This window comes from Lissotriton helveticus, chromosome 3_1 (assembly GCF_964261635.1).
Source record: "Lissotriton helveticus chromosome 3_1, aLisHel1.1, whole genome shotgun sequence".
In the NCBI taxonomy this organism is placed as follows: Eukaryota; Metazoa; Chordata; class Amphibia; order Caudata; family Salamandridae; genus Lissotriton; species Lissotriton helveticus.
Window position 1 is genome coordinate 460,595,306 of NC_136061.1, and position 14,414 is coordinate 460,609,719.

Sequence of the window (14,414 nt, forward strand, 5' to 3'; positions counted from 1 at the left end):
CTCGTCTGACTCGAAGTCGTGCTCGGACTCGCGGGCCATGGCTCCGAAGGCCTTGAGTAAAACATCGATGTGCTTCATTCATGCTTATCATGGTTGCCATGGAGAACCATCTAATGCCAAAGTGACTCACCCAGATTAACAAGCTGTTTCTTGTGTCTCCAGTACTAAAAACAAAGGGGTAAAAGAGGTGGTATGACAAATAAAACACACCATTAAAGTTGTGAAGATTAGTCAAAAAGTGCTGTTCCAACTCTTCTGGGTTGTTCCCTGGCCATGTGGATGATGGTGGCTTTCATTTACCAGGTCTTGACAGACATAATGTCTAGTTTTGAACGTTTCACTCATAAATCATAGCTCACGATATATTATATATTTACTTTTGAAACAAAGCCAAACTACAAAATCCAGAATTCATTTCATAGTCGCATCATATCATTTTCTTTTTGGCCCTGGGCTGACACTGAGTGAGTTGGTCACAAATGGTCTGAAGCGTTGCATGCTGCTATGATGTACGGATGTGTTTATGTAAACCATCTGTATACCTTATGGCAGACCCTTGAGGCTTTTTGAACTTTGTTGACTGCTTGGAGGCTTAGTCTGTGGCTCAGCACATACTTCTGAATGAAAATGCCTTTCATATTTAATTGGGTTTGATGTGAGACCTGACGTATGTCCTTTAATTTGTGGGAGAAAAAAGTGTATTAAAAAAAATTGAAAATTATGACCTGTTGGAAAAGGATTTATTAACTGAAACTGGAAATGCATTATTTGTGCCTAAATTCATTTTGAACACATTTTTGATTGCCACCATTTTCAGATCTTCCTCATGGAGATTTCAACAAATTATTGACATAAGACACTGTCTGTATACAGTTGAATTGTTAAAATTGTGCTCAAAGAAAACTATGTTTTTGGCTCTATTTTGTTCACCATCTTATGGTTTAAAAGCTACAATTATTTCATGGATATTACTTATTGGAGACAATGTACAGAGATTTCAAGCTGAACTTAAAAATTGTAAATTACAAAAAAAAATGTAAAATCACTTAACACTGTTTTCCAATAGATGCATTTGTATTGTAATGTATGAATAGTTGCTGTCTTTTGGACTAAAGATTATCTTGCAATCACTTATATCCAGTAACTTAATAGAAATACTTTCTTTTTTGTCCTAGGATAGTGACAATGGAGTTTTATGGAAAGAATGACCTCACATTAGGAGTGTTTTTAGAAAGATATTGTTTCAGGTATGTTAAGTGTTTTTAACTCTTTCTTCTCAACCATTGTTACTCATTCCACTCCCCTCGTTAAATATTTCTGTTTTTTGTTTTTCATAGGCAAAATATAGAAATATTCCATCCAAGACCCACATATTTTGAGTTATAATTAATTGGTATGACAATAGTGGTGCATGGTTAACATAGTGCTTTTCCAAGTCTACCACAAAGGTCTGTGGATCCAGATATTAGTTTTACCCACTTGAGAAGTAGAAACTTGTTACACAATTGCATTCTGAGCCCTATTGGATGCGCAGTTCCCAGAAGGTGGAATAAACTCAGTCTATGCTCTCCAAACTGACAGGTAGGGAGTGAAAGACCTTGGGGCATATTCTCAAGAATTTTTCGCCGATTTTACCGCACTTTATTGCAGCCAAAGTCGCGATAAATGTATCGCCCCATTCACAAGCTGGTGCTAACAGCCGATATCGCCAATTTACTTGCGATAGCAGCATGCAAAAAACATCGCCTCAGATGACACCGGCCATTATCGCTAATGATATGCAGAGTATGCGTTCCTGTCCAAAAAGCAGCAAAAAAAAAAACACTTCGCACATTCACAACGACCAGCCAGATCAGGGATAAGATCACGAAACAGGCGATAAGGCGCGTTAGCAGCAGGAATTTAACACCTGCCTGACCTGGTGTAAAGTCAGATGACAACCTGCACCAGAAAAGGGAGCCCAGCTCAGAGCACACCTGAAGAACAACAGATGCCATGGAGCCACTGATCATGCAGCTTTGACACCCAAGAGGGCTACAACACCCACCTCCACCACCCCCATCACAACACTTAACATACATATGTGGTCAGAAATAGGAGAATCTTACATTCATCTCAGAATTTCCAAACAATTCGTTCTATTCAGAATAAACACAAAACAACTATTTTGAAGAGTCATGGCGGGTCTTCTCAGGACAAGCTGTAAGTCACAGCCTGCAAGACGAAATTCCAGATAAGAAGGTGTCATTCGCTCATCAAAGGACAGAGAGAGAGAAATAGAGAGAGGGAGAGAGAAAGAGAGAGGGAGAGAGAAAGAGAGGGAGAGAGAGAAAAGGTAGAGAGAAAGAGAGAGGGAGAGAAACAGACAGAGAGAGAGGGAGAGTGCCGACACTGCGGACCCAGGCCTCACTGCTCACCTGCTGCTACCGGTGTGTCTTCAAACACGTGCCGGTATACACTGCAGTCCACCAAGTGCCTTATCTGAAACAGTAATGAATGGCAGTCCGTACAGTTGCACACACCATCATTGCTTGCCCGCCCGTGCGCACACAGGCTGCTGCACCCCAGCCCCTCCCACCACCCAGCGGTGAATGCCCGCCCCTGCGCAACCAGGCCTCACTGCTCACCTTTCGCCACGGCGTGTCTCCAAGAGGGCCCACCACGTGCCGGTGCAAGCACCAAGCCCAGGAACCGTGACCATGGCAGCCTCCTCACCATGCAGCCCTGCAGTGTGGGCCACCAGGTCACACACTTGATTCTCGGTCTTGATATCGCAGTGGCAGAGATCGTATCAGTGCACATGGCATAATTGCAGGCTTCACACTTGCTCAGCTCTTGAGGTGCCACTAACACTGTGACCCGCGAGGCAACACCACGTGGCGGTAGGCCTGCACTGCCAGCTAGCTCAGGCCTACACTGCGGTCCAGCAGAGCTCACACAAATCCTTACCAGTCCGGACCGCCAGAACGGGCATAATCTCAGGGCGCATACCCGCTCAGCTCTTTAGATGCCCCTATCTCAGTGCACCCAAAGTCACCGTACTGTGGCAGTGTGCCTGTGCCGGCCGCAGTGTATACGGTGCCACCAAGACTGTGCACCGCAAGTCATGGACCCTTTATGATTGAGTCTTGTGGTGGGGACACCATCATGTCACGTCCGGCAGTGGAGAATGTGATGTGGCAGGGTCCTACGCCCTCATTCATAAATAATGACCACACGGATACACCCAGATAGAGAGTGGAAATGGTGTCCAGCACGTGCGCCAGGCCCTTTTTATTGGCGGGGTCACATGTCCTGTGACGGCTGTGCTGGATGGGTGTGGGGTGGGTGAAAACCAGCCATGAGGGAGTGGTTGTGGCATGCTGACAACTAGTCCTGTGATCAGCAGATCACAACAGGGAAGACCTGGGACATGTAGCGTTGTCTCGCCCTCCCCCCACCCCCAATGAGCGTAAGCAAACTGGGCTGGCCTGGTATATGCCAGTCCAGCGTAAGGGTGTGAACAATGACCCCTGGGGCTCTGGGCGTGCTTCTGTCCTGGGCTGGACAAGGAAGTAACTAATGTGTGTGTCTCTGTTGTAGTGTTGGCGCCAACCGGACCGCAATCAGCAATGTGTCACCCTGTGACTCAAGTGCCACCGGACCGTAATCAGCAATGTGTCACCCTGTGACTCAAGTGCCACAACATGAGCAACGTGGACATAAGGGGGAATCACTGACCCTACATTTATCCATACTACCACACTTGAAAGATAATAGACATGACACATCGGTGTGAATATGAATGTTTAATGCACATTCAGTGGAGTGTTGTAGCTGGAGCAGTACAGGGCCATGCAAACTCCCCTTTACATTGTTGGCCCATGGAGGGCCAGCCAGAGTCCTTTAGTGAATGACAAGTTCATCAGAAGAGGAAGAGTACAGTCTGAATGCTGTGTCATTGGTGACCAAACAGAATATGGCAGTCCATTTCGAGGTTCACGGTGAGTGTTGCAGAGTGTATCGGGGGAGAGTGGAAGGTGATAATGCAGGGGGCAGAACCAAGCAGAAACCTGCCCTATGGCGGAGATGTATACTACTGCGTCCTTCTTACCACGTAGGCAAATTCATCCGCATCTTTATCCTTTGTTGTTTCATGTGCCTCACATGTGGGTGGTGGTGTTCTGCCTCTAGCACTGTGTGCACTGACACTTCAGGGGGCGGAGATGTGGATGGAGTGGTAGCAGCAGCATGCATCAGCGTCAGGCTTTGTGGCAGCAATGCCATGAGGAGGGTCTTTAGGGCATTGAGGAACCCAGCTACCTCTCGCTGGTGTGCATCCGCTCATTCCGCCTGTGTCCGCTCCATGTTCGCCATGATCCTCTGGATGTGTCCCAACTCTCGTGTGACATCACTGGAGCCACTCTGACTAGACAGTTGTTCTTGTCTCAGAGTCAAGAGTCTGGCAATGTCAGCCATAGTTCGTGGGAGAGCATGGAGCGGACTGTGGGTGTCCGTTAGTGACCGGGAACAGTCACTGATGGGACTTAGACACCCACGTATGGCATCTAGTTTGGCTGCCATGCGGTCGAACCCCACCCGCACCTGTTCAGCCAGAATCTCCTGGTACCCCAGCACCCAAGACCATGTGTTCTTCGTGGGGGTCCTGGGTGGCAGCCATGGTGGCGTGTGCTGCCTGCTGTGTGGTCTGTGCAGGGGGTGGGGTCTCCTCGATGCAGCTGGGCTGCCCTGCTTCTGGAGGTGGGGTGCGGAGGCTCTCCACAAGCTGTTGGAGGGCGTCGGAGTCGAAGCTGTGGTGGTCCTCTTCGTCATCCGAGAAGAGAGGCTCTGCAGGAGGTGTTGGATTTTCCTCTGCAATGTGAAGGGGAGATCCAGTTTAATGTGTATGTTGTTGACACATTGTACATGTTTACATTCAGACTGCATGACAGTGTACTTTGTCAATGTTTGGTAGGAGCTGCCTATTTGATGCGGGACAGGTGCCATTTCGACACCATCATGGATGTGTGTTTGTACTTGTACATTGTCAACTCACATTTCCCTGCAATGCCAAATGTGATTGCCAGTTTCTACACACAAGCGGCACCAGTTGTGTCCTCTGTTCTGTTGTGGACGTGGTGTGGTTTGTACCACATCATTGTCAACGTTGATGTGCTCTGCATGTTATGTGTGTGTGCTGCATTTTGGGGGAGTTGCCACTGCAGCTCTGATTTTGCGGCCCCTTCTCCCTTTCATGCGGTGTGGCTTTAACATCTGTGCCTAAACAGTGTTGAGATGTTGCATACTTGGGCCCATTGGTCTCTTGGTGGGAGTTGGGGGGTCTGGGGCATGGTTTGTCCGCAGATGTGATCTACTTAATTGTGCATGTGTGCCATTGCACCCATCTCCCCCGTCACCCCCAGTCGTTACTCATTCTGGTGCTGTTGTGTCTGGTCATGTTGAGCAGTATCCGTTCCCCCAACTCCTGCCACCGTCTGCACACTGATGACTGTGGACACCATTTCCTCCATCTCGTCCAGCTCCTCCTGTGGCGCTGGACTCCCACCTCCAGTCTGCATTGCTGACTTTCTGTTGTTGGCGAGTTTCTGCTTGGTTTTGCGCTTCACATCATTCTAGCGCCTCTTCACCTCTTCATTGTCCTCTTCAGTACTCCAACTGCATTCACCTCGTCCATGATGGACTGCCATATTCCATTTTTTGTTGCCAATGACACAGTGGAGGTGACGAACAGTAGTTGATGGTGTTCTACCACCTCTGTTATCAGGATCCTGTTTTCCTGCGGACTGAACCGCTTCTTCCTACTCTTTTTGTCCTACCCTGACCCTGAGGTCCCAGGCTGGTCCTCCGTGGGGCTTGTGGGGTTCTGGTTGTCCTCTGTGCTTGCTACTTTTTTCTACTTTAGGATGGTTTTTTCCCACCTGACGTGTGTGAATTGCAGGCCTGGCAAAGATTCTCGCTGATTATTTTTATCGCAGTTCGGCCCTTCTCAACTTTTTGGGTGTTAGGCTTTACATTTTAATCGCCATCTCGGTGACTTTATCGCAGAAATTTGATGCTTTATCGGGGACATATTGCATGGTACCGCTGTGTTGAGAATACAGCGTTAACACAGCATTATTTTCCTGCGATGTGAAGAGTTACGTTAAGCTAATTTTGTGATAATTATCACACGTTCTTGAGAATATCCCCCATGTGTTTTTTCCTATTTTTTATTTTTTTTCCAAACATTTTATTGTTATTGCCGTTTCATACACTTTCAAATGATCAATGAACAATAAACATCTCCCTCTGCAATAAAATTGCACATAGTACATCCCACGGCATACACAATAAATACTTCACAGCGTAGACACTTACACTACAACAGGCGACAGTATTTTCTTTTTCTTCCTCCCATAATCAACATCCTCACTCATTTATATTCCTAGATGCAGTCACTTACACTACAACAGGCGACAGTATTTTCTTTTTCTTCCTCCCATAATCAACATCATCACTCATTTATATTCCTAGATGCAGTCAATTCATCCCTTCTTATAATCACGGGCTAGCCTCAGGGGTTGAGGTCATCTGTGGAGGCTCACATATATTTCCCCGGAATTCGTTCCATTTGCCCCATATTCTGGACCATTTTTTGGGACATCCACTGTGGGTGTAGACCTCTCTCTCAGCTACCATTGCGACATCCATGTCCCTTTCCCACTGTTGATGCATGGGTAACACCCCAGATCCCCAATTCTTGGCTTTATTGCGCTTGCCGATCGTCATCCCAAGTGTGGCCCAGTTCTGTAGTGCCAAATTTAAATCAGTAGGTTGCCAAACATTCAGGAGGCAGCATCTGGGATCTCGTGGGACCTCTCCCCCCCCCTCCCTACCTCCGAGATCTCATTCATCACCCGACCCGAGTAGGATTGTATACCTGGACAGTCCCATATAATATGATAAAATGTACCAGTAAGCCCGCAACCTCTGAGACAAAGTGGATCGGGGGTGTGCCCAAGCTTGTGTAGTGTGGTGCGGGGATAATATATCCGATGGAGCACTTTGAGTTGTATGAGTTTTAGTCTAGATGGGATTGCTGCCTCACGAGCCGATGCCAATGCGTCCATCCAGTCTGATTCCTCCATGTCCCCCAAGTCTTCCTGCCACTTTTCTTTCAGTGTCGCCATGGGATCTGGTTGATTATTTACCAGCTTACGATACCTCTGTGAGATGGCCTTTTTTTCCATGTGTTCCGTGATGAGCCTGTCTTCCTAGGGTGAAGACTCATTTAGTGTGGTGCCTGGGGGGATAGCGCTTTGAAGTGCATGTCTGGTTTGGATATACTGGTAAAGTTCTGTCTCTGCCATCCCATATTTTTCCCACAGCATAGCAAAGGGAAGAATATGGCCTTTCACCCTTAGATCACCTATTTTAGTAATGCCAATGAGGTCCCATTGTCTAAACCCCTTAGTTTTAGCCAAGGTGCCCAGCCGTCGAGTCTCCCAAAGGGGGGTGCCAGCGTCAGCACTACTGCCCAACCTAGCGCCCTATGTGTAGTGTGCCATATTTTAACCGTGTGCGCCGTTGGTCCTGTGAGTGTGTTCTTCCTCTTATTGGTGTACAGGGTTTTCATCAGATATTCTGCGGGTAGGAGGCATCTAGCTATTTTGAATGCCGGTTCGTCCTGTGGGACGTGCAGCCACTGGTTTATCACCATTAGTTGTGAGGCCCAATAGTATAATTTAATGTTTGGCAATGCGATTCGATTCCCCCATCGTACCAGCTACGTACTAATTTATGTTGATCTATACGGGGTGGTTTCCCATCCCACAGCAATGTGGTTACTTCTGCTTCAATTGCTTTAAAGTAATAGGAGGGGACTGGAAATGGTGTGTTTTGAAGGGCGTAGAGGAACCTAGGCAGGGCCAGCATTTTAAAGAGTGCCGCCCTCCCCAGTAACGTCAGTGGAAGGGATCTCCAGTGTTTGACATTTGCCCGGAGCCCTGTCAGCAGCTTCATCAAGTTTTCCTCCATGAAAATAGTTTCCTGCGGGGTAACATAGATTCCAAAATATTTAAAGCCTCTGGTCGCAATCTGTAACTCACAGTCTCGGGGGAGCCTGGGAATAGGACCATGCACCACCTAGAGCAGTGACTTTGTCCAGTTGATAGTGTATCCTGACACAGTCCCATATGCCGTAAAAATGTTTGGCAGACACACCAGGGACCTCGCCGGGGATGTTAAGTATATCAATACGTCATCTGCATAGAGCGAAATCCGGTCTTCCCAGTCAACCTCCCATTTCATCCCACGGATTGACAAATCCTGCCTTATCCATGCTGCAAATGGTTCCAGGATTAGGGCGAAGAGGAGCGGGGACAACGGGCAACCTTGCCTTGTCCACCTTCCCAATGCAAATTCTCGCGATATCCGTCCATTTGCTACCACTTGTGCTAGGGGTGCGGTATATACTAATCTGATCCATTCACAGAAATTTGACTGGTCTGGATGAACCAGCGTCTTAAGGTGTGGCTGCAGTTGGAGTGCCAGCGCTTTGGCCAGTATCTTGGCTTGCGTTTATTAGGGATATTGGACGGTATGAAGAGGCAGGCGCGGCGAGTTTACCTGGCTTATATATTGCCACAATCGTGGCTAATCTTTGGTCCTTGGGCAATGCCCCCAGCTCCAAGCATTCATTGTACATGTTAAGAAGATGCGGCGTAATCCTCCCTGTCACTTTTTTGTATAGCTCTACCGGTAAACCGTTAGGTCCCATAGCCTTTCCCGTGTGAAGTGCTTCCAGTGCCACCTGGTCATCAGTCCAAGTCCTCTTTACCATCAAAGGCGAGCTCTTATGTACCAGGATACCCACTCCCAGGGACCCAGGTGTGAATTCCGCATGAGCAACCATTTTGAACCCCCAACGGTCCAATGCCTTACAGGCCGTGCCCACTAGATGTGTCTCCTGGAGTAATGCTACCGTAGGGACTTTCCTTTTTAAATATTAAAGAACCAGCCCCCTTTTAATCTTATGCCCTAGTCCATTCACATTCCACGATATCACGGACCGGGAAGGGCCTAGTGACCGTGGCGTCTGAGTGTTAGCGTCCTGATCTTCACGTCGTGCCACAGTATGTGTGATATGTGGTCACAGAGCTGATGATGCTGTTTGTAGTGTCAGAGCAAAGGTGCATGCCATGTGTATGAGCACACTGTACAGTTGTCAACCATTGTCTTAGGAGAGATACGTTAACCAAAAAAACATAACATACCCAATCAAGTCCCCAAACTCCCTTACCCCAAACCCCCCACCCTGCCTCCCTGCCCGGCGGTTCTAAAACTGCCAGCCCCCCCAACTGAGCAGAGCGCTTAGATTCCCAGATAAACTACAACATTCGCGGGGGTGAGTCTTCCGTGGTCAGGACAAAGCCCCCCCTACACAACAGTCCATTCCGTGCTGCCCCCATCTGTTAGATCCTACCTGTGGGGGCCCCAACCCCATGATCAAGGTTTGTAAATCGAATGTCCCGGCCCCAATCCATTTCATGGGCGACATCTATCTTGTGTAGCAGTGTTCAGCCAATGGTTCTTTTCGGAGTGTCAAATGTCTTACAGTAGTTCATTGGCTGGTGCTTCCAGTATCGTGCTTATCCCGTAAGAGTCTTTTTAGTGCCAGTCTTGCGGCGGTACGTCTTCTCATTGAGTACTATCCGTATGTTTCTCAGCGGGCACATTCTCTCTGTTTTTGGGTCCTCGGGCTGGCCTCCATCCTTCTAGCCAATCTCGTGCGTCTCCTGGCGTTTCAAAGAACAACGTTTTCCCTTCAGATTCAACCCGGAGCTTCGCTGGAAAAAGCATTGAGTACTTCGGGTCCCTGGCACGTAGTTCTTTCTTAACCTCCGTGTAACACCATCTTTGTTGTGTGACGGCTGCTGTATAGTCAGGATAAAAGGTGACTTCTGAGTTGTCCACCTTTATTGGCGGTGCGATGCGTGCGCGGAAGTTGAAATTTGCGACAATATCGGCCGTGGCGGTGCTCCCGGGCGCGGTTTGCCTCCTGGTACACGGTGTGCTCTTTCTACTGAAAAGAATTTGGAGAGCCCCCGCGGCTTTAGTTGGTTCTGAAGCAGGGCTTCTACAAAAAGATCTAGGGCTGGTCCACCTGCAGTTTCCGGCACTCCTACAAGGCGCACATTATTTCGCCGAGAGCGGCCTTCTTGGTCATCCAGCTTGGCCTTCATCATTTTGTTGTCCTCTTCAAGTCTCTGCACCTGTTGTTGCAGTGTTGCCATGTCTGTCGAGAGCCCTGCAGTCGTCTTTTTGACCTCTACCAGCCGGTCCGGCAGTTTAGCGAAGTCTGCCCATATTAGGGCGACGTCCGCCGTGGAGATCGTGCCCATAGATGGCTGCATTGTCCGTAGGGCCACCATCACATCCTGGAGAGTCACCTCCTCTGTGACATCTGGTGCGTCTGGTGGTCGGGCGCTGGCCTGTGCTCCGATAGAGTCCTTGGTGTGGGCATATTTGTCTAGCCTGGGGGTCTGCTGCACTTTGGGCCTTCTTCCGCTCATCTCTGCGACCGATTTGCTCCTCTCGAGGGTTCTCTACCTAGTGTCTCCAGGCTTGTCCCGGCCGAGGGTTGTCAGTCTGCTGTCTGTATCCACACGTTGTCTCGACCACGCCGGCACTGCGTGGCGACAGTGGGCCCGGTGGACCCCACAACATATTCTTTCAGGCCTTTGCCTCCCGATTGGAGTGAATGTGCACTCTTGAGTTCACTGGTGCTCCTGCTGCTGTGGTAGAGTGATGCGCGCCTACGTCTGTGCAAGCTAGCACCAGCTCTTGTCCCAGTCTTGCCCCCAAGAGGCTCTGGGTAGGTCCCACTGGCGCGATATACCCCCGTTGCACAGGGCCCGGGCAGTGCCTGGTGTTCTGTCCTGCTGATGATGTGCTCTCAAGTGTCTGTTTCCCCCCGTCGCCGGGTCAGCAACAAATCAGGTCTGAATGTGGAGACTGTATTCTATGAGTCCCTGTGGCCAGCCCCGCCCCTGCCTTTCTCTGTTCGGGGTTTCTCCTACTCGAGCCCCCGGCTTCAATGTGGCTACAGGCCGCAAATTTATGGCAGTGTCTTACGATATTCTCAGACTCTGGGGGCCCAGGTTAAATGTCGCATGTCGCCACACTGGGGATAGTCCAGTCTCGCACCGTTACTTGCCTTTTCCGGTTGCACAGGCCATTTACAGTATGTCTGCCAGCGCAATCTCGCGGGTTCCCACCGAGCGCCGTCCGCCCTGTACCGCGGAGATCACCAAACGCTGATATGGTCCCTAGGCGCAGCTCGGCACCGCGCAACAGAATTGGCGCTTCCACGAATCTCCGCGCCCAGCGCCTTTAACCGCCAGCTCCGCCTACCTCCGTCCGGGGTGCGTTTTCACCCGAGGTCCCCGCGGCAGCGCGGGCCCATGCCGATTTCCGCGATGGCTCTAGCTTCAGGAGTCCGGAGCAGCGCGTTTAATGCCAGAGGCTTCCCGGTACACGAATCCAGCTGCAGCACTGGATTTTGAGCAGGATAAATGAGCGGATTGATGCTTGGGGGCTCCTTCTGCCACGGAGCTCCGTTACATTGCGGCCATCTGGTAAGTCGCTAGCCACGCCACCCACACCTCCCCTCATCCCCCCCCCCCCATCTGTTTTTTCCTATTTAAAGGATATTTCTATCCCTAACCCCTGGTCATAGCACAACATGTGACATTTTACAGGTGAGGAAGCAACTAAAGGTACCGCTGCTTACAAATAATAAGATGAGAATTTGAAATAATGGTTCCCAGCTGTGCATTTTGCCAGTAGCTCTTTTGAACCTACACTGTATCCAAGCGAATGGTAAGGGTGGGAGTAAACTTCAGTGCACATTGTTTGAATTAGCCAGTCCCTTTCCGCCATTTTTTTATTTTTTATTGTTGACTTGCATACTAATTACTAAAATTACTTCTACACTTATTGAGAAAGTTGACTGTTCGTCCCCACGTCCTTGCCAAATGCTGATTGCATAAAAAATTAGAACATAACCATAAAGTTCTGAAGCTTTATAAGGAGATGTGTGCAGTTTTATTCGTGCATTATTTTGCAGTTCCCATTCTCCCTATCCTAATGCACTTGGTTTCTGTCTTTCTGGTGCCCCCCCCGTGATCACTTTAGTGTTTGTCTTTTCTTTTTCCAGTTTGTCAACCTCTAAATAAGGTGTGAGTACGATGGATGCTATCTTGAGATAATTGATCACCAGCGCTTTAGATTGCAGTGAATAGCCAAGTGTAACCATTTTGAAATGATCAACAGTTAGTAGATGTCTTCTGATAGAGACTTCTAGCATCGATGAACCCAAAGGCCATCAGGTAATGAAAGATGAAACTTTGTCGCCAAGCATATGAAGACGCAGTACCTTGAACGCTCCAAGTCTACGGCTCAATCCCGGTCTTGGTCTCGAGGTTGATCTTCGGCGAGCTCCAATTCCCTTTGTTAGCCCAAAAAACATAAGAAGTCGAAGCAAAGCTCGGCTCAGTCACACCATTCCCACTCCCCTGTCGAGGCCTGTGTGCAGCACCAACAGTCCTTCTTCCGGAAGTTGACCTACTCAGGAGCCGATTTAACAGTTGGTTCCGGCATAGTCAGAGTTTCCAGTGTCTTCAGCCAGGCAGCGCGGATCAAAGAGTTTTGTGTAGCTATGCTTCGAATCTTAGATTCTCTACAGACTCCTTCTGATGTGCGTTTGTTCTCATGAATCAGAGAGCCCTTCCATCTGGATTGCCACTGGCAGGTTCGCTCTCGGTTGTTTGGGAAGTACGGGACCCCTATATATGAATGCACTAGCTATACATAGGGAAAGCAAAATGGTTTGAAACGGTCTATAGCTAGTAAAACATTAATTAAATAAACCTAACTTGGTAAATACATTATGAGTTATAATTTATAGCCCACTATGACGAAGATTTTTCACCAACTACATGAATCAGTTTTTTTGTTTTATTATAAAACTAAAAAACTGATTCATGTAGTTGGTGTTTACCAAGTTAGGTTTATTTAAATAATATTTTACTAGCTATAGACCTTTTCAAACCAGGTTCGCTCTCGGTCTCAGCTGCACCCTCTAAGCCACTTCTGTTCAGGCCTCAAAAAAACCATACAAATGTTACTAGACCTGCAGGTCACGTAACTTGAATAATCTGCTCGACCTAACTAATTTGTTTGACACATTAATTGGTTTCAAACTGTGTGATCCTGGGCAAATATTTTATTTTACACTGCTGCCTTTTTCTTCATTCTCACATATGAGTTTAACTTCAAATATTTGAGGTAAGGGGAGGAGCATCGCGCGCAACCGAGATGGTCGCGTGAGCACAGGGCTCCCGGACCTTCGCCACCTCCGGCACTTATCCTGACTATAATCCTGGTTATGATCACGGATCATCGAAGACGAAACCCAACCGATATGAAGGTTGCTTTCAAAATTTGATTTGGTCCGAGAAAACCGATTTTATGAGGATCTGAACTTTCCTGGCCTGCTCCACGGATCTGCCCCAGGCTCGAGTTGGTGAACTGCCCGGATGGTAATTGAACAACAGCGGCTGCCTTGATCCTACTTTCGACCCTGGACTTGGCTTTCGGTTTCGCTTTTGCCCCGGACCCTCTACGCAGCGGGTTTGGCCCCGCCGCCCACGGACTGCTTCGCTTCGCTGACGCACTTCAGGGCCGGGACTGTCTATCACCGCTCGGTGTGTGACTTGGAACACACTGTCCTCTGATCGAGCATCTGTGGGTGATTGCGACATAGCCATTTTCACCAGATCTCGGGGTCCCCTCGGGGGCGCAACTTCCAAAATGGCCGGCAAGCCCGAGGTTGAAAAGCGGAAGACCAAAACTGTTCACCGTGGGGGCTGCTCCATACAATCTAATGTCATGGACCGATACACTCATCCTAAGGGATCACCCGGTGGAACGGGCAAGCCCCTGGCAGACAAGGGAGATGACCCTACGGCAGACGAAGACCCGACTCTGCACGATATTATGGGCGCCCTTGCGAGTATGCAGGCCTCAATTGGTGCGCAGTATGAAACCTTGGCGCACAAACTGGATTCAGTGGCGATCGATGTCACCTTGATCAGGGCGGATTTGGCCAAAACGAACAAAAAAGTTAAATCCCTGGACTTGAAGACCTCTAGCCTCACGACGGATGTCTCCGATCTACAGACGGAGGTCCGTGATCCACGGTCCTCTAATGACTCCTTCTCCCGTCGTTTGGAGGATTTTGAAAGTCGTTCCAGGCGGCACAACGTCCGTATTATGGGTGTCCCTGAGAATTCGGTCAACTTAAACGTCGACCTCATCGTGGAGGACCTCATCGTCAATCATCTTGCACCCAAAGGCCTGAGTAAATTTTT

The 14,414-nt window shown here is 48.7% G+C and overlaps 1 protein-coding gene across 5 annotated transcripts in view; it reads left to right on the forward strand.

Moving 5' to 3' along the window:
- The window catches only part of PIKFYVE (phosphoinositide kinase, FYVE-type zinc finger containing), a 2,266,845-nt gene that overhangs the window by 982,685 nt on the left and 1,269,746 nt on the right, over nucleotides 1-14,414 (forward strand). For all 5 annotated transcript variants that reach the window (XM_078680343.1, XM_078680347.1, XM_078680342.1 and 2 more), the window contains one exon: nucleotides 1,176-1,247. In XM_078680343.1, coding sequence (XP_078536469.1) covers nucleotides 1,176-1,247 — 72 coding nt within the window. The remainder of the gene's footprint in view (nucleotides 1-1,175; nucleotides 1,248-14,414) is intronic.